Source organism: Lissotriton helveticus, chromosome 5_1, assembly GCF_964261635.1.
Source record: "Lissotriton helveticus chromosome 5_1, aLisHel1.1, whole genome shotgun sequence".
Lineage (NCBI taxonomy): Eukaryota > Metazoa > Chordata > Amphibia > Caudata > Salamandridae > Lissotriton > Lissotriton helveticus.
Genome location: NC_136065.1, coordinates 1,088,436,290 through 1,088,456,445, shown reverse-complemented (window position 1 = coordinate 1,088,456,445; position 20,156 = coordinate 1,088,436,290). Strand labels below are relative to the sequence as shown.

At 45.7% G+C, this 20,156-nt stretch overlaps 1 protein-coding gene across 2 annotated transcripts in view; it reads right to left on the bottom strand.

Annotated features, from left to right (window-relative positions):
• Nucleotides 1-19,103, bottom strand: part of AS3MT (arsenite methyltransferase) — a 263,586-nt gene extending 244,483 nt beyond the window's left edge. The window contains exons 1-2 of one of the 2 annotated variants that reach the window (XM_078643672.1): nt 18,962-19,103; nt 655-709 (exon numbers count right to left, since the gene is read on the bottom strand). In XM_078643672.1, the coding sequence (XP_078499798.1) occupies nt 655-709; nt 18,962-18,987 (81 nt within the window). In that variant the 5' untranslated portion in view covers nt 18,988-19,103. The remainder of the gene's footprint in view (nt 1-654; nt 710-18,961) is intronic. The other variant, XM_078643673.1, reaches the window with a different exon arrangement.
• Between the last annotated feature and the right edge of the window lie 1,053 nt (nt 19,104-20,156).

Sequence of the window (20,156 nt, the reverse complement as noted above, 5' to 3'; positions counted from 1 at the left end):
AGAGTGATAAAAAAATCTTTTGATTCAAATTAGTCAGACCACATACACTTGGATGCGTGAATTGACCTTCAAGGTGGCGAACTGTGAGTGCGCCCCTGAGAGCAGCCCTCAGGAGGGGAGAAAGGGGGTCTAGTGACTCCTCCAGACATCCCTTTGCAGGCGGCTGCAGTCACCGACTGCACCCGCCTGAAAGGATCTCTAATCCCCTTTCAATGTACAGGTGGGTTGGGCTACCACCAGGCCAGCGCAAGGTCGCAGCTGACCTGGGAGTAGCGCATTCACAATAATGGGGCGCAGTGTTATTATTTGCGCAACATTTAAAGGGTGAGCAGGGCGCAAACAATGACAATGCGTAATACGGCCCTAGGAGGATTGTCTCCCTGTCAATCGGTAGTGCTACAGTTAAAGTAAACATGCACTTGCTTGAAAATCATTTATCTGTGCATACACTTTAGGATTTTCGTGAAACTCAAAAAAGAGCACTTCAAAGAAAATGGCAGGCGCAATCCTACTCATTTTCTTCATAAACATGACCTGGACTCATTTTATGGAACATACTTTTCGTAAAAGTAAATTAAGTTTTCCCCAAAGCTACACTATGGGTTGAAAGAACATGCATGCACTCCACTGACCATCTGCAGTCAGGGCTCTTACCTTGACATCGTTGTATATCTCCGTGCCTTGAGCTCCAGAGCCAAGTGCTGATCCACTGCAGACAAAAAAGAAGGGTATTAACACACAGATAGGAAAATAAAAAGATTATTTAGACCTTAGTTTATGAAAAACAATCAATACTACAAGCCACAACAATACATAAAACAAGCTGATCAAAAAGAACTCTCGTATCTAGGCAAAAATACCCTTTAAAAACCTTCCCACCGCGCATGCAACAAGAAATGATTTGATATTCAAAAGGAGTGAAATCGCCTTGCTACGTTGCTAAATGTTATACTTTAAAAGATTGGTTTTAAAATCCATCTTCTATTTCTAAGAAAAAAGAAACAGTCAACTAATAAGTGCATATTAAAATGTTTGAACCTTAGGCCACATTTACATTTCTGTCCTTCTGCAGGAAAGCATAAACATGGTTGTTTAAAAGCAGCAAGTTGTAAGTCACACGATATTTCAACAGCAGCGAGCACTGGTGCGGGTTGAATAACGAAGACCAATACGGGTACACATCTTTTTTTCTGTCAAGTTTCCAACATATAAGTTGGAACTGGTGGTTTTGTTGATAAATAGCGGAAGTTATTGATCCTGGATTCCTCTCACAGGTTTCCTTCCTCTTCGACAGCTGGGGTAGCTCTGCTGATTTATAGTCTTCAATATGTCATTTTTGAGTCATGTTTGCCAATATGTTCCACACTTCTCTCGCACTTATTAGGTCCTTAATTTCTATTTCATTGGCACAGAGAGGTGATTATAAATCTTCCCCACCACAGAGATTACCCCCAAAACTCGATGATTTAGGGGCGACGGTCGCCCATTCCGCCAAAGGCTGTCATATAGCGATAGAAGTTTGTTGTTTTTTGTTTTTTTTCGTTTAAAAAAATGTAAGTAAAAAAAGTAGTAATGAGATCACAGGGCACAATTGCAAATAGACTATTGTGATGGTGGGATATTAAAGGTCCCCAGAAAATTGTACCAGCAATATGGATTAGGTTACATTGTAACTTCAATTCCTTTGTGGAACCTCCTATGGCTCGCGTTTTATGAGCTGGGAACGGCGCCAAGCTACTGTTTACAGATGGGTAACGATATACCGTATTGATGCTTGTTATATGATGTTTGTACATTGGTCCTCACATACATGCTACCAATAATAATAATAATTTTTTAAATGATGATTATGGGGCAACATAAACTCTGCTTCAATTCTTACAGCCTGACCCAAGGCCCCTTTCGGTAATCAGATACGTTTTCAAACATTTACCTTCACATTGATCCCAATTAGGGTCTGAGCTAAGGCATAGTACTTCCACCCGGTGGACCATAGCGTTTTTAAATTTCAGAATCCCTGCAGATGGTTAAAGGGTCCGAGCATCCCCATTTTTAGGTCTTGGCCTGATCCAGCGCATGCGCTAGACTCGGCCAAGACATTTAGTAGCTCTGAGAAATGCTACTTTGCCGGCGATCAGCTTGCTAGAACGCGCACAAGAGCGTGCGCGTCGTGCACAGCTGTCGCGGCTTCTTTAAGGTTAGTCAATGCTTTCCCATACCCCCAGTTGGCACGCGGCTTCTTTGATCGTCGGTTTTTTTTTTATGAGCGCGGCCGCTAATTTCTAGTTTTGAATTTCGTGAAAAGGAACGCAAGTAAAGTTGCGGTTCAAGCCAGCAGTTCCTTTAAGCTGCCGAAATCAATGCCTTAAATGTAATCTAAGAGGGGTATCGTCTTTCTTAACCAGTTTTTACAAATATTTAGAGTTTACAACAGAAAGCAATGAAGTATTTCCAAGTAAGAATTCACTGTAACTGTAGTTGACGAAAAGTTACGTTGTTTAATTTCTAATGCTTTCTTTTTCGTTTTTTCTTCAGTGCTACATCATTTGAGGATGGTCGCTTAACAGCCCCCCCAAACTCGGTATTTCTTTCAGTCTTTTGTTTTGCGCGTCACTGCAGGATGCACTTTCAAGCTCTTTTCCTCCCCTCCCCACCGCTTGACATTAAAAACCCTCCTTACCACTGAGTATTTCTTTTGCACGTGGCGTAGAAACAACAGCTGTTACCTCAGCCCTCTGGGCACTTTTGATTCATTCGTGCCAGGTAGCATTGCCTGTTGTGAGCATTTTCATTCGACTTTGGCCACTTTTAAGCGGACTTTGCAACCCCTGCTCAAGACTGTTGCTCTAAGGAAGGCTGGAAGGGGACCACGATTATTTTAGCCACACATATTCAGCACAGCGCTTTCTTCCCCCCTCCGCTTTCTTCCCCCCTCTTGCTTTGCATTAACAGCCCTCAACTCGGTATTTTTTTCAGTCTTTTGTTTTGCGTGTCACCGCAGAATGCACTTTCAACCTCTTTGTCCTCCGCCCCCCACCCCACCCCACCGCTTGGCATTAAAATCCCTCCTCCCCACTGAGTATTTCTTTTGCAAGTCGCGTGCTCCATCCCATGCTCAGACACCCACTTGGAAGCTGGAGGTGGGGGAAACTGTGGAGAGCCTTTAACACCGCACAATGGGTTGTCCCTAGAGAAGAGGTCTATCCTGGTGTTTACACACAATTACACACCTAACTAACTAGTGGAATAAAATGCAAGGCAAATTCCTTGTTTCTGAAGGGCGCTGTGTGCATTAAAGTTATGCCAAACACAGCGGCCATCCCATCTTGCTCCCGGCTCGTTATAGTCCCTGCCTGTTCGTTCTGTCTGGTTGCCAGTTTAAAATGTTTTTAACCCCTCATTACCATAGGACGGGCGATGTTTTTAACACTACTTTAGCCCCCTTCCCTGCCCTCCCTTTGCCCTCTGACCCCTGCTGGCACATTTCAACAAAACCAACATCTGCGCGGAGGCAGCTAAGCTATCAGTGATTTTGGGGAGCTGAGGGAGGTCCGGGGATGTTTGTGTTCATGGGTCAGTCCTTGCTTATGCAGATACTGACCAGTGAACACAAAAGGACCCCCTGCTGCCCAATATCATTCACTACCGTCTGCAAGGGCGCCAGATTTCCCTTTGCCCTCGGCCAGGGCGCTATCTTAGCAAAACCAGCTCTGCTGATAGGGAATGCCATGGATGTGGCAGGAGCCGGTTCCAGCACACAGTGCACCCCACCTATTTACAAAGAGGTGCACAGGAGTGTGCGCTTAGTGCACCTATTTTCATCCTTACACGAGCCGATCCTGGCCTGGGCCAGACTGCGGCAAACGGAGGCTCTCTGCACGCCCAGCCTGCACCAGACCCGTGCTCCGCCTATTATGTCCTAAAGGAGCACGGGATGACTGATTTCGATTGCAACTGCTAACTCAAAAGTGTAAATGTAAATGTGTGCATTGACCAGAGCAGTCCTTTAAGGCCCTGGTCTGTCGACTCTGCTCACATGGGGTGGAGTAGGAACCTGCAGATGCCAGTGTGCCTACGAGACTCGCGGCCAGCCAATGCATAAAAGCGGAGCCAGGGTGCCTCGGACTTCTGTTACCACGGACAGCTAGGTCAGGTGGGAGCAAGCATCATACCCACTGCCCTGCATTCAGTCACCGGGAGTCATTGATGACAGGGTTCAGTTTGTGAATTGGAATTTTAAGTCAAAGGATTCCAACTCGATTTTTGAAAGAAACACAATTCTTCGTGCATTCAACTCCTTAGTACTGAATTCTGCTACAACATTCTTCGTCTAACAAGCACTGGCAAAGCCAATACATCTGGCCTACCTAGTTGCATGGATTGCGGTGTAACTGAAGACTGATAATTTAGACCGGCCCGACATAGCAGCCTTAGTGAGTAGCGTTGACTTAACGCAATGCTACACAATCACTGTGTTTATTGAGACCAGCCAAACACTTTACCTCCTCGTAAACACCGCCAGCACTTTCGACAGGTTTAAAAAATTCAAAAATAACTGAATGAATAGCTAACTAAAGAAGCGGCTATGGAAGGAAGCTGCTCTTGTCCATTCATACCAGCACTTCTACGGCCATGAACCAAACAGAAACGACAGTACAGAGGGAGAGAGCTCAGCACTGTTTCCAAGGTGCATGCAAAGAAGTATAACAGGGTGTTTGCCTGTACTTTTTGACCCTGCAATCTGGGCTCTCTTTGCAGCAAATTTATATTTGTTTAGAATGTGTTTATTCTGATTTTATCTCTACCGTTGGCTCCCTGCTGTAGATTACTATATTCATACTAGGGAAAACGATGCTCCAACGGCTGTGTTTGTGCAGCAAAAGAAGGGTAGGACCACCTAGCACTGTTGATCAAGTGCTCATCACCGTCCCCCCACCCTCACAAACACACTACAGACCTCATAGTTGACAGCCAGTACTGTGATTTTTACACAGAGCGACAGTTTGTCTCTTCTAATACATGCTTGTCATCAGCATACACACTGAACTCCAAGCTGACATTTTGAGGGTCCCATACAATTATAACACTTAGATCGAAGTGGCTGTGGGCAGCTTTCCAAACATCATATCTTTTCTCTATAAGCTTGGGTGATAGAAATTAGTCAAAGGTAACAAACAAACATTAATAAAAACAAACATAGCAAGATCACCTTTGTCTATAAATCATTATTTCTTCTGTCTGATAAGTAGGATCAATGAAATGAAATGCTTTCATATGCGCCAAGTTTAAATGTAGGCAGTGCTTTGTGATGCATTTCGCCTTGTGGAACATATGCAATCCTCAATCCTCATCCGTGCTACATAGACAGTGTCACAGTGAGTGAGTGAGTGGAAACTAAAGGCCTCTGTTCTGGCACGGCTGCATTTCTTTTGTCTCTGTTTTTGCATTTTCAGCTTTACCTAGTGAGGTGATCAAATAGATGTGATGTATATATGCTGAAGGATTATAGAGCTTGGACTTCACTACTTATGTGCGATCTTCATAGGATCACACTGTGTAACATGGTCCAGCAAGACTCCCTAGGTGCTTTTTATCAGTTCAGGAAATACATAAGAAAATAAGGACCAAAATGCCAGCTTAAGAAAGAGATGGTGAAAATACCTTATGATGAGTCAGACACTCAGACTCAGATCAGATCACAAAACTTTATTTGGGAAAATCAAGGTGGCTATAAAAGTACATAAAAACACATCATCAATAAATAGAAAACATAGGGAGGAGCTACGCTAGCAACCAAGCTGGCCGCATAAGCTCCCGGCTCCGCCGACCTCCTCCAGTTGCTCATAAATCCTGATGATTATCCTGATTTCTCACCGGACTCCCGTGCAGCTGAGGTGTTCCTGACTCTAAAGGTGCAATCCCGGCAATTTCTAGCTGCTTTAATGACGAAGATACGCCGTGTCCCATTCTTGGCCTAACCCAGATTTGAAGCCGGGGCCTCGATTTCTCACCCAGCCGGGTTGGAGTTGAATAACATCGGCCGCGGGACGTGGGTAGCGTCCGGTCTCCCGAATTGGAGTGTTTCTTGTCCGTTTTGGATGGTGGACAGGTGGCAGTTTTATCTCGCAGCTGCGGCGGTGTGAAGCATCGGTTGCTGTGGTCGGGGATTCGCTGCCCGGAGGCCCCGTGGGGCTCCCAGGGTCGATGGGCTTGGTTCCTCGCTGGCGGCGACGGTGTTGAGATCGCGCTTTTGAGAGTGCCCACAGTTGTCACCGGATTTGCCTGTGCCTTGTGCCCCAGAGTAGTCGACCTCCGGGGTTCAGAGACCTGCTCGGTTGCTTCGTGAGGGGCGATGAAGCGGGTGGAATGTATACCGTCGCTGCATACAGTAATGGCCGCCATTGGGGAGCTCCATTCACAGGTCACCGCCATCATCCAGAGGATGGTCGTAACGGTTGCTATCATCTGCTGGAGACCGGACTCCGACCGTTTGTTGGTTCTGGAACAAGCTGTTTTACCCGCGGAGCAAGAAGTGTCTGAGACGGAGGGCCCCGCGCTGAAGCCAGACTTGGTATTTTTTGTTGCCCCCCGAACGACTGCTAGCAAGCCTGGGACTATCGAATGTACATCCTGCCCTATGCCGATACCGCCCCAGATGGACGTGGATGATCTTATATTTTGGAGCAAATTCTCCAGTGGCTGTAGGATTGTTACCTCTCCCTTTTTCTCCTGGATGGTTCAAATACGCTCTAGAGACCTATCTTTGGTGGACAGCAAACATCGTTTGACTCTTAGACTTTGTGTATTGTTATCCTCGCTTCAATCCTTCCGTAATGACTTTGAACTTTCCCAACATTTTGATACTCTCATTGGAATGGCGGATCGAGCGGACAGGGCTTGCATGAAGAATCGCAGCGGCCAGGGTTGACTTTGGCTGGATGGGTTTGAACTATGACTTCATTTGATACAGGATTTGTAACCTATATTGGCGCGGGAGTTGGGTGGTTCTTACAAGCTCCCCCCCGTCTGATTTTAATTGTTGCATTGTATTATTCTGGATACGTGTAGGGGTGGTTTGCTACTGGTGGGGGGTAAGGGAGACCGGGGGTTTGTTTGATATTTCCTCCTCCACTTTCTCTTTTTCCTTCTTTTAGGTCTAGTTCCGGGGCGACAGGCACACTGCCAGTGGGGTTGGGCCGTAGCCATTGCAGGGGTGCAGGGTGGGGGGATTGGGGAGGGGTTTGTTATTTTGCCTTAGTTTAGTTCTATGGCCTTTTTTTTTTCTTTCCTTTTTTCTTTTACGAGAGATGGGTCGTTTATCCTGTATCGATTTTCTTATGTATCGGGGTGTCTAATTTGGTCTTCATTATCCTGAACCATGGGTGGGTGAGCCATGCTGGCTGCTACTTCGCTGGATTGTTGATCGTACTTTTCCTCCTTAATGTACCTAACTAGGTAGACTTGCATACTCCAGTGAATTGTGTTTCCCGCATTGATTTAGTCGCTCACCTATCGCTATATTGTACTTTATGTATGACACCTGATATATGTAAATTTCTCTTGTTTTCTTCAATAAGACCCTTAAAAAAATAATAAAAAAATAAATAAATAAATAGAAAACATAAAACACATCAATAGGAAATAAAAACAATATTTAAAACACCAGAGCCTCCCCTAAAAGTGTTCACTACAATATAATACTTTTCCTAAGATGTAGTGTCCCATTAAAAAAAGTAGAGTTGAAACAAGTGTAAATAAATAGTGTAAAGCCTGTTTGTAGTCTCTTATATTCTGTGCAAGAAAAATCAGTTTGAGATATTATCTGCTTAAGTGCCCTTAAAAACCACAAATAGCACAAAAGTGCTTTGTGCTTTGCTTCGATAGACTGTCACAAGGGCAATGGAGCGGGTCTGGCGGCAGATTTTCATTTCGGGAAGGCAGCTAAGTGGTGTAGTGTGCCCAACCGTAATCTGGTTAAGACAAAATGATGCTGGATATTAGTTGCCCTGGACAAATACAGTCGACGTCCCTCCTGTAAATTATTCAGCATATATAAAACGAACGTAGGTTTCCTTGATTCTACACGCATTCTACATTCCTGTCTACAATTAGTTTGAGCTATTGGCATTGCAAATGACAATGCCTTTTATCTGTTTTAAAAATCAGAAATGCTGGTGCTTAAACCTGCACCTTGTACTCATAGTTCTTGCTTACGAAAAGCAGGGCTAGCAGTAACTTGCGCCTTGCTTTTTGTAAGCAAGAACTATGAGTACAAGGTGCGTGTTTATGCACCGCTTGCAGGTTTTCAAAAAGCAAAAATAAAAGGCATTGTCATTTACAATGCCAATAGCTCAAACTCTTGCAAATGCGAGACCTATTGCATTGCAAATGCTTGTTCCCTATGTATGGAGCAAATTACTTTCAAATTTAACATCAGCCCCAAATATTTATATGGTATAACTACCTCCACTGGTTTATCCAGTGGCGGCTCCTCTGCTAAGGAGGAGCGTTGCCTCACTGCTTTTAAGCAGTGTCACTGTTAGATTTGGGGGTCTCTAGTTGGCACAGGTAGGTACTTGTGACAAATAGGGACCCTTGCCCCTAGTCAGGGTAAGGGGGTACACTCCTAAAATAACTCCTGCTCACCCCCTTGGTAGCTTGGGACGAGCAGACAGGCTTATCTCAGAGGCTGCGTGAAAAGCATTTGTGACCACATACAGTAACCCAGTGCCAACACTACAGATGGACACCACACAGTTGTATATTAAAAATAAGTATTCTTTATATAGACTTATCACAATCACAAATGACAAAAATCCACAATACTGTACTTAAAATGGTAGTTTTAACTTAGTTCAGTTCAGTTCTTAAGATGAGAACACTTTAAGTCAATGTACCTTACGATGCGTGACGCTTCCACAACAAAAGTGTTGCAGCGATGGAAATGCGGCAAAGTTCCGGTGTAAAGAAATAAAGACGTGAAGATCTTCCAGATGCGCCACGCTTCTCCGATGATGCGAGAAGTCTCGGTTCGATGCGTTGACTGCAGAGGCGACACCCTTGTTCAGCGATGCGACAGCCAACAGCCTCGGCTGCGGAACTCTTCTCCGTTTGCAAGATGCTTCCGCGCAATGCGACAACTACAGCGGCGACATCCAAGATGCGACAACAGCAGCTCCGACGGCAGCACGCTCCTCCGTGGATGCGATGCGCTTTTCTTGATGCGGTGCAGTGCAACAGCGGCGACATCCACGATGCGACAGCAGCAGCAGCGACGGCGACACACTTCTTCCTCGTTGCGAGACGCTTCTCTTGATGCGGTGCAGTACGACAACTACAGCGGCGACATCCAAGATGCGACGGCAGCAGCGACAGCGACACACTTCCTCTTTGTTGCGAGACGCTTCTCTCGATGCGGTGCAGTGCAACAACTACAGCGGCAACATCCAAGATGCGACGACAGCAGCAGTGACGGCGACACACTTCTTCCTCTTTGCAAGATGCTTCTCTCGATGCGGTGCAGTGCGACAAATACAGCGGCGACATCCAAGATGTGTCGGCAGCGATGGCAACACGCTTCCTCTTCGTTGCAAGACGCTTCTCTTGATGCGGTGCAGTACAACTACAGCGGCGACATCCAAGATGCGACGGCAGCAGCGACAGCGACACACTTCCTCTTCGTTGCGAGACGCTTCTCTCGATGCGGTGCAGTGCAACAACTACAGCGGCAACATCCAAGATGCGACGACAGCAGCTGTGACGGCGACACACTTCTTCCTCTTTGCAAGACGCTTCTCTCGATGCGGTGCAGTGCGACAAATACAGCTGCGACATCCAAGATGTGTCTGCAGCGATAACGACACGCTTCCTCTTCGTTGCAAGACGCTTCTTTTGATGCGGTGCAATGCGTCAGCTACAGCGGCGACACCCTTCTTTGGAGTTGCGGTGGCAGCGCCTGCAAAACGCTTCTTCCTCTCGAGTCGCGCTTCCAGGTCCTTGCGACACGCAGTCCCTTAGAAGGCACAAAAACAGCAGCAGGCACTTCCAAAGAACTCTGGGGAGCTAGGGTTTGAAGTCTGTTGTCCCTGAGACTTCAGCAGGAGGCAAGCTCTGTTCCAAGCCATTGGAGATCCTTCACAAGTTGAAAATAAAGCACGCAAAGTTCTTTCTCCATTCTTTGGCAGTCAGGCAACCACTGCAGGCCAATCCCCCAAGCAGCACTTCAGCTTAGGGATAGTCTCTCCTCAGTTTCTTCAGGTTCCTTTCCTCAGCAAAGGTTTCTTCTTGTAGTCCAAAAGTGATCGAATTTCTTGGGATCAGGGTCCTAATATTTATACCCCAAAATCCTTTGTCCTCTGAGGGCAGAGGGGCCTTTACCCCAGTCCAAACCAGTTCTGGAGCCCTCTGTTTACATGACTCCTTCTTTCCTTTCACAGTGCAGGGCATAAACATCAGACGCCCCACAGGAGGTGGAGCCAGCATTGTGGAGGAAAGGCACAGCCCTGGAGCACTCTGTTGACAGGATTCCTTCTCTTCTTTCACAGTGCAGGGCAGAGACATCAGACGCACCACAGGAGTGGAGCCAGCACTGTGGGGGTCAGGCACAGTCCTATTCAGGTCCCAGGTGCAACTCCTCCCTCCCATCTAGATGCAGATCTATCTTTTCACCACTGGGCGGACTCATTCTGGCTCCTGGAATCCCCCAGTCCTGTCCAGACAAGGAATACACAGCCTAACAGAGGCAGGCTTGGATAATTAGACAAGAAAATACCTACTTTCTAAAAGTGGTATTTTCAAACACAGAATGCATACTAAACTCGAATTTCTATCATGTTCCCTGAGTCAGTTCGGATTATAAGATGTACTAATCTAACTGCCCATTCTGGCCGATGGAGAACAGGTAGCCTTGCAATAGTGAAAAAAACGAAAATGGCTGTAATTCACTATTAGGACATGCCACACACATCAGGGCATGTCCCACCTTATACTTGCAATGCACCCTGCCCTTGGGCCTACCATAGGGGTGTCTGATATGAAGAAAAGGGAAGGTTTAGGGACTGGCAAGTGGGTGCACTTGCCCAGTCAACAGGGCAGTACCACACTGCACACAGGCTGTGCAATGGCAGGCCTTAGACACATTTTACAAGGCTGCTTCTGTGGGTGGTACGACCAGTGCTGCAAGCCCAACAGCAGCATTTGGATTTACAAGCCCTGGGCACACTCCGTGCACTGTACTAGGGGCTGACTAGTAAACCAAACAAGCCAATCATGGAATCACTAATCCATACATCAATTTACAATAGGGAGAGCATATGCACTTTAGCACAGATCAGCAGTGGTAAAGGGCCCAGAGTCATAAAACAGCCATCAACAGGTCAGAAAAAATACAGGAGGAAGGCCAAAAATTTCAGGGATGACCCTGCAAAAAGGGCCAAGTCCAACAGTCACTAGGCTGCTTTGCGGTCTGGACAGGGCGGGGCTGCTGAGCAGACAGAGCAGGGGAGGAGTGGTTTGCACTCCCAAAAGTGCCCATGAATGTTTAGCCAGTCCTCTGGGTCCAGACAAACATTCATGCACACTTAGCATGGAGAACATGCTCAGCCTCCCATTCTCTGGCTGAGCGGTGATCCACAGTGCTCAGACCAATCACAACGCTGCATTGCAGCATTGTGATTGGCTATCAGGGGGCTGGGAGCATCCTGGTTCCTGTCCTGAAAGCGGGGAAAGAGGACTGGGAAGAGGCAGCAGCGGCAGCGGGTGGCAGACAGGTAAGTGTGAACCCGGCCCCTCCATCGCCTTCAAATACCACCTGCCACTGGGTTTATCTCCTAAAGTCCACTAATATGGCTTAGCTTTCCTAAATAAATATAATTTTTTTAGAAATTGTCTTATCTGTATTCTCTGTGAGGTAGTTTACTACACAATATTTAGTTCATTTGCCAAAAATGGAGGGGGGGGGGAGGGAGACATTTCGCGAATCTATTGTAATGCGGATGACCTGGCTATTAGGGCTCTGAATCAAGTGGATCTTCAAAGAAAATTAGCACACAGATAAAAAATAACCCTTTCAAAGAAGACATAGAGGGACCGTTTTATCAATACTTTGCACCAGTGAAAAGTCACCAAAAGTGACAGAAACCAGCACAAACTGTCAATATGTTAGTCAATCTCCTGCGAAGAACTTATTTTGAGCTGAAACTGTGCCCATAAGTATATTGCACTACTTAGTGTTACTTAAATTTAAGGAAGTGTCTCAACGGTGGCATAAAAGCTTTCCCATGCTAGCACTAACGTTTTTTGATTCAAAGTCCTATGTACCATTATATGTGGACAGGGCTTTAAGCCAAAAAAATGCCTCCTTGGGGCAGGCGTTAATTTGGAGAAATGTTTTTATTCCTCCAAACGTTTCAAATGTTGCATGTGTGCTGCACTGTACAGCACACATACAATGTTTGAAGTTTTAAAGTAAGTCTTAGCATAAAGGTTTTGTATTTGAAGGATCACATGCACGCCTTTGTTTCTTTGTGCCAAGGTGTGTGTGTGTGGGACTTGGGAGTCGAAAAGAGCACCAACACTGTGTAAGAGAGAAGCAGTGCCATATCTTAGTGGCTATAATGCTGTCTGGTCTCTCCTCCAGGCCTAGCATAACACAGTGCAGCAACTTTATTGCTGTGCTGTGCTGTGCTGTGCTAGGGTTTTTTAAATCTCTTTAGTCATTTCACAACAACTAATCTAGAATACTCAGCTTTTTTTGAGCAACACACACTTTCAACCTTTGCTCAGATCCATATGTGTGCTCAAAGTAAATAACCAGCTCACCTCAAGTTGCTACTTTTAAACTAAACATGATAGGTTTTTTTTGTTTACTTTGTCAGACCCAGAGTGGCAATGCGAAATTCACAATCACTGCAGAGGTGTAAAATCCAGCAAAATCCGACAATCCACGCAAACATTTTTTAAAGGGAGTTTTAGCTTTCATTAAATATTACTGATTACGATATGATTAGGCCTGAACTCAAATCCACATTTGGATAGACTTTGGCAGGAAAACAACAGAAAGCACAGAAAATGTAAATGTAAATGTACAGGAATTTATATAGCGCAAATCACCAAGCGATTTCTAAGCGCTTGCTTAGGGAACCCGTCCTGGTATTCCCCTGTGAGATAACCCCAGCAGGGTATCCGCAAGGTGAAAGCCAGGCATCCCGCCGCGAGGGGCCGTTGTGGAGATTAAGCAAGCTATTGCCCAGAGTCGCAGAGTGTGAACCCGTGAATTGAGTAGGCACCGGAGCGAGAATTGTCGAGTCCAAGGACATTTTAGGACTCAAGACCCCGCCGAGCCGGGAATTGAACCCTGGTCCCGGGCTGACCTCTGCTTCCAGGTCTGCCTCCTCTAACCAGTGAGCCACACTTCTCCAGAAACAAAGCACAAAGTGTCAGTGTACATGGTGCCCACACAGCAACGACAGATACCCAAACTTGCAACAAACCCATGAACGCTGGTAGCAACATAATATAAAATAGTGCCACTCTGTCAAAGATCAGCACATGAAGAACAAATCTATACTACTATTATAAAGAGAGAACACAAACCTTTGAGCCAGGTAAACTCGAAAAGTACACCACCAATCAAAACACCCAAGACATCATTGAAAACCTCAGGGCAAGCAGAAGGACATAGGCTATTAAAAATAAAAAATGTCGAAATAAAAATAAAGTAGTCCCTTGCAAGTAGAGCCGGCCGCGATGTCTGCGTGATGACGCCTGGAGCGGGACCGGCGGCTGAGGTAAGGATCAGGCAGCCTCTCCGGGACACGGGCGGGAGGGGGCCGGGAGGGGGCCGGGCCGGGGCGGGAGGGGGCGGGAGTGCACCCAAGCCTCAAATGCTGCCCCCAGCCCCTTTCTGCCCCAGGCAACGCTGGGGCGGGCTGCTAGTCATGTATAATTTGAGCCTTTGAAATGTTGATGGTATAGTGAGCGTATTTCATTAGGATTCTCCAGCAATACAAAGTAACCAACCATAGGGGAAGCTCTGGAGAGGCGTAACAAATACTTGCAGAACTCATGGGAAAAGCATAAACCATGCTTCGTACAGGAGTGCTGGGGCTAAATAAGAATAATTATTCAAAATGGTTGTAGGCATGCGAGGGTCCCTGGTACAACATACAGGGAAGTATGGACATTAAATAGGCCCAGCAATCCCAATCTCATTTGCTATTTAGAGCCAGAGGGCTGGATATTCTCGTATGGAAGCAGCTACTCGAACACAATAATCACCTGTACTTAACATTTTCCATTTGAAACGCTGTTGCACTGTTAAGATTACTTTCTCTCCCTAATCATCCTGAAACATTGCCAAATAACTGATCTCTCCTTTCCAGTCGTCTATGTTCTCACAGCAGTCCAGCTCCCACTCGCTTCTTCAGCTGGAGGCGCAAATGAAAATGTAAGTCACAGAGAAAGGATCATGTTGACACTCAATGCTAATGTTGTGGAGCGGGTGGACAGCCTCCAGTTTGTTTCAGTGACTCGTTATGTCTTCCTCAGTATCTCTTGGACGATAATTGTATTCTAACTCTTATCCCAATAATTCCTCTCACTGTCAAAAAACGCATCTTTCCCACTCCGCTTTCATTCTACCATCTGCTGTTTCCTATTATTTCTCCTTTTCCTCCCTTCTACCTGTCAGTCAAATGCATAGGGTGGGCTAACCACGGAACACTGTTTTTGTCATTGGACAGACCACTGTATTCCATTCAAGACCCTTTCATCAATTGCTCTATTGTGTCTCCTTCTGTACTCTTGTTTCTATTTCTCCTGCCCCTTGCCCCACTCTCCGTGCTTTGAGGTGACCTTACATTGCTTTAGGAGGTGTATTTTTGATTTGTTTATTGTTAGAATAAAGTATTTGATCTCTGCAGAGAAACTAAATATCATATAGTATAATACATATATATGTACCATCATGTTAAATGCACTTCAAATGGTCATGGGAAAGCATTTCTGTTAAGCCGACTATAAGCGTGTTGTGCATCCTGCATAACCCACAATGTCAGATATTTGAGCAACTTAACTGAAGGTTGCAATATGGTCATCATGCTCACTGCCAGCACTCAGTTCAGAACTCATGGCTCTCAGGCTGTAGCTAAAGCCTTATGGTGTCCCCTGAGAACAGTTTGCCAAGTGCTGCGTGGTACTACGGATATGTGCTTAGTACCCATGGTGCCTGCTGACAGTAGTCCGTTCAGAACTGCATGGCTCTGGAAGGGGGCACCAACTGTGCCCTCTTTAATTAACATAAAACTAATGCTAATGACCTGGGTTGATGATATGAACCAGTGATGGCAGTGTACCAATTGTATGGAATTATTGGTCCTGAAGAGATTTTATACCTTTGTCAGAGGGGAGTGCGGCCTACAGGCCACACACATGTAGAGTTCCATTTCCTGGTAACACGGAGACCCTTGAGATAACATCCTATGTGCGTGTAGCATCCGATCATACTCATGTAACGGTCCATTTCCATTTAACACTGAGATTCCCGAGCTGACATTCCATGTATCTGCCACATTAGTAATGCATGGTGGATAAGTGCACACAGTGGCAGCTAGATTCCGTGTAAGATGTATGACTGCAGGGACTAATGGGGTCAGTTTTGGATTGCCCTCCACGAGATGGAGGGTGGGTGCAGCTTCACCAGACAATGGCAGTGTACTGCAAGCACTCCTGTGGCTGGAAGGTGGCGGCCCAGACACTTAAACGAGGAAGGCTAGAGACAGGACTGTCCTTTTAAGAGGACCGTTTTAGCAACTGATTTCTGTTTAGATTTTCCTATGTACTGACATTTAGTTGATGGTTGGGATGAAGGGAGTGAGTCAGCAGCTTAAGTTGTTATGGGTGAATACAAGGTTTTAGGCAGGGCCCTAATTGCTGCTTCAGGAAAGCCGAAGACAATCTGGCGCACAGTTCATAGTGCCCTTGTTTTGGATACACCTGCTTGGAGCCAGCATTATCACTAACTGCTGTGGGAGCCATGACTGTGCACAAAGACTGTGTCGGCACTACAGTAAGAAAATTACTTTGAAAGGAAACCACTCCAAATTGTTCCATAGACAGTGTCTCCACATCCCCTGGCTAGAAAATCATCATAAACACGGGAACCAAACCACCCCACTTTGTTCTAGATTCAAGTACTTTTTGGCCAAGGAGGTGCTGTGAGAACAATGTTCATGTCCGCATGACAGCCAGTCTCAATACAGTGAAAGGACGTCAACCTGAAGTCTTTGCAACTTGCTGGAGAAGCTGTGGGTCTACCTAACACTTACTCTGATCAGAGAGAGAACAAGAGTACCTGGCCCTGCAGAAAGAGGAAGTGTCGAGACAGGCAAGTCCCGCCATGTTACTGGAGTGGAGCACCAAGAAGCCAACTGCCTCCAGGAGCAAAGCCGGTGCTGGTCAGAGTTGTGAGGCATCATATGGTCTCCCAGAATGCAGTTAATGTAAAGTACTGCATGAAATAACTAAAGCTAGAATAGCGTGCCATACGGCATCCCTGCAGGATGCCCAAACCACTGGTGCTGTTACCGCCCTACATGTGGTATATCCTTCAAACTGCTGTAATTGCCACCAAAGTGGAAGACTTGCTCCATGACTTGGAGGCCAGAACTGCCGAAGATCAGCACACATCAATCAAGCATTCCATGCTGATCACCTCTGTGGACAGTGAAGTGAAGAACAGGGCTGCCACCCATGATTCAAGAACTATCGCTACCGAAGCTAAAAACATGCCCCACAGACTGGAGGCCACACCTGATGCAGGCCAGCTCTCACCAATGAGGTCTGCTATGCTGATCAACTCAGTGGTCCGAGTGAGGCTGCCACATGCTGTCACATGAGACCAAAGCCACCAACAGTAAGATTCTGACAAGCGCACAATCCTGCGCCATAACATAGCGTGCATCTTTAAAGCTCTCATTTTATTGGTACCAGTACTCCGCTTTACCAATGTCCATATCTATGAGAATGTGCCCTAGATATTTTGGTGTCACCCTGGAGTAGGAGAAGGCACTATAAAGAGTGTAGTGCTCAACGAAGAGCCCTTAGGAGGGATCACATACCCTGTAGCTCTAGGCTTATCTAATTGTATAGTATTTCATTTTGTTGTCATATTATTTAGCTTCTTGCTTTTACTGAAAACAGGAACTGGGCTAGACAGTGATTTACTGTCTGTTGCTTGACTCTTTGACATGAGTCACTGTCCCCACAGCAGAGGCTCCAGGAGAGGCAGCTTGATCGGAGGATAGATGCTCAAACCCAAGAGTTCTGGATACCATGCTCTATGTAACCAGTTCGGAACCACTTGGGTGACTTTGGCCCAAGCTGTCCTGACAACTAGAAGGAGTGGTATTGGCAGAAAGGCACACAGGAGTCTTGAGGTCCATCAGAATTTGTTGTATTCAAATGAGCAGATTTGCTTAGAAGTCATGCAACGCATGATAGGGAGTAAGCAGGACAGTACATTATTTACTAAGATATGGAGCTGTTGCTCTCTCTCCTAGCAGTGGTGCACTATAGGTTATCTTGTACCACGCACACACCCTTCCACTATAGTGTAATAATTGTGTGAAGTATAGCGTATGTTTCATACTGGTAAGATAACCTTTCAGGACAAAGTTCTACCCTTATAGTTTAAAACTTTTAAAACTTTGTAATTGTACTGTACAGTTCAGTACAGCACAAATGCAAAAAGTTTGGCGGGAACAATATTTTTATTTCCCAACTTTACGACTGCCTTAAATTGTACATTTTTTGTGCAAAGTCTTTGTGCAAATGTTAGTAGATAGGGTATTGTGTCAAAATTCATAGGTGGTTGCTCAGGGCTACCCATGTACTACCCATGGCATGCCACCTTAAAGCAAAGTCGTGTAAAGAAACTCATAGCACCGCTTTAGGTTATTTCTGGGCTATGTTCCAGAGCAAAAGTTACCCACTGGAAAGTAATGTGCACATCAATACTTTGAGCAACTTTTGGTACCACCCCAACAGCAAGTATTGATAAATCTGTCCCAAAGTGTACAGGACACCACTGCTGCGATTTGATTCTGCGTCTGATCTATCCCTTGCTGGTCGTTACCTTGAAAGAAAGTAAATCAAGCTGTGGGAGTGGGGTGACAGGGTGCACATAAAACAATAACAAAACCAGCCTCATCAAGCTGTAAAATGCTCTTTGGGGGACCAGTGGAACACTTCAGATGAGACTGACATGACGCCTGGCAGTGCAGTCAGTCATGCTATAGCAACTGACGGGAGCGGGTCGGCTAAATCCTCTTCGCCTCTGCCCTTGATACACCTTGCACGGCCACCCTCCCATTCCTACCAGAGTTGTCCCCTGGCAGGAGCACATTTAGAAGAGTTCGGGTTATTAAAACAAAAAAAAAACAGTTCGGGGAGGAAAGTAAAGATAATAAGCAGAATGAGTCAACGCAAAGCAACACAACGCTACGTGCACGGAGGAGCCAGGGCTGTCTCTCTTCACGACATGACAATAAAAAAATGCACCACATCCTTCTCCAGCATCATATGAACCTTCCCTGGGCCGTGTTCAAGGGGTGACCTTCCGATATAATCCCTCAGTTAAGTTCCATCTTCAATTAAAGACATTCACCTGACGTGAAGCCCTCATTTAAAAGTCTTGGTTTTACCCCTTTAATATGTACATTCAAGTTAGTTATGGTATTGTATTGTAATTGCATTTATATAGCGCTTACTACCCCTGACGAGGCGTCGAAGCGCTTTTTCGGCGGGTAGCACGCTACTCCGGGACCCACAGAGGATTAGTGTTGAATTAGTATAGTGCTTCGGCAGCACAGTGTCTGGCGGCGGCTCGGGTTTCTTTACGCCGCATATGGCAGTAACGCTAAGCCTACGGTGCTTCGGGCTGGCAGCAGTGCGCTTTAGTTACCTTGAGGGGCGACAGCACTGCGACATGGTGGCTCCCTGCAGAGGACCTTTCTTTCGTGCTTGCTTCCTCCTTTAAAAAACAACAAAACATGGCACCCGGCTCCGCTCGAGCCCGCCCTTGCTGAGTCATCGCGAGGCACAGCGAGGGTGCTAGCAGTCGCAACTTGTATAGCAAGCACATTGTGGTGATAAAGGCTGTTTGACTTCACTCTGGCGGGGAGGGTTTATAGTGCTGTGTCACGTAAATAATGCCTCTTCGTATATTTCAGGAATGTTGTTCTTCGAGAGCGAAGCGTATAATGTTTCAATCCAGTCATTTATGCCAACCGTCTCAATTCAGGCGGGAGACACGATTATTTAGCGTGCAAAAAAACGCCTTTATTATTTAAGTTGCCTCCGCCGGCCAAACCTTCCCTCTGTTTAAATGTTAGTAAATGGGGAAAATGAATTCTCCTGATTATTTTTCATCATCTTCCTTTTGTTAAAACACACAAGTCCTATGCACACGCTAGGTATACAGTATTGTAATCACATGGATGTATGACGTTACAACGCAGGCTATTGCAACGCCTGCCTTTACAACGCGGTTTTTACATCGCATACCATTACAACGCATAGCGCTTTTGGGTGTTGGATAGTGAATAGTTTAATTTACTATTCCAACTCCAGTCCCCGTGGACACTAGGGAAGGTTATTGGATAGTAAATTAACCTATTCCCTATCCTAGAGCGCCACCCAGCGCAATGCGTTGTAATAGTTTGCGTTGTAATGACCGCGTTGTAATGGTAGTGCGTTGTAAAAGTTTCGTTGTAAGTGATGTTTACCAATATATATATATATTATGACCATCCTGGTAGGAAGGAATGGTAACATCAAGGCAAACAACCTGCCGACACATGTTTCGTCATGCGGGTACTGTACCTGTGACTCTTCAGGGCTGGGGGTGAAAGAAATGTGGAAAACATGGTATAGTATGGAAAAATACACATGATAATTAATCGTTATAAAGTGATTATGCGCAGGAAGAACACCTCACGTGAGTGCCAACCTTATGATGTGGAAAGGAAACTAAAAAGCATGATAATCGTGACATCACACAGAGTATAAGAGAAAGAAACCATAGTGACAGTTATTGCACGCATAACTTGAAAAACCGAGAAAGGGTCAGTATTTAAGATCTTGGTAGTATGCTATAA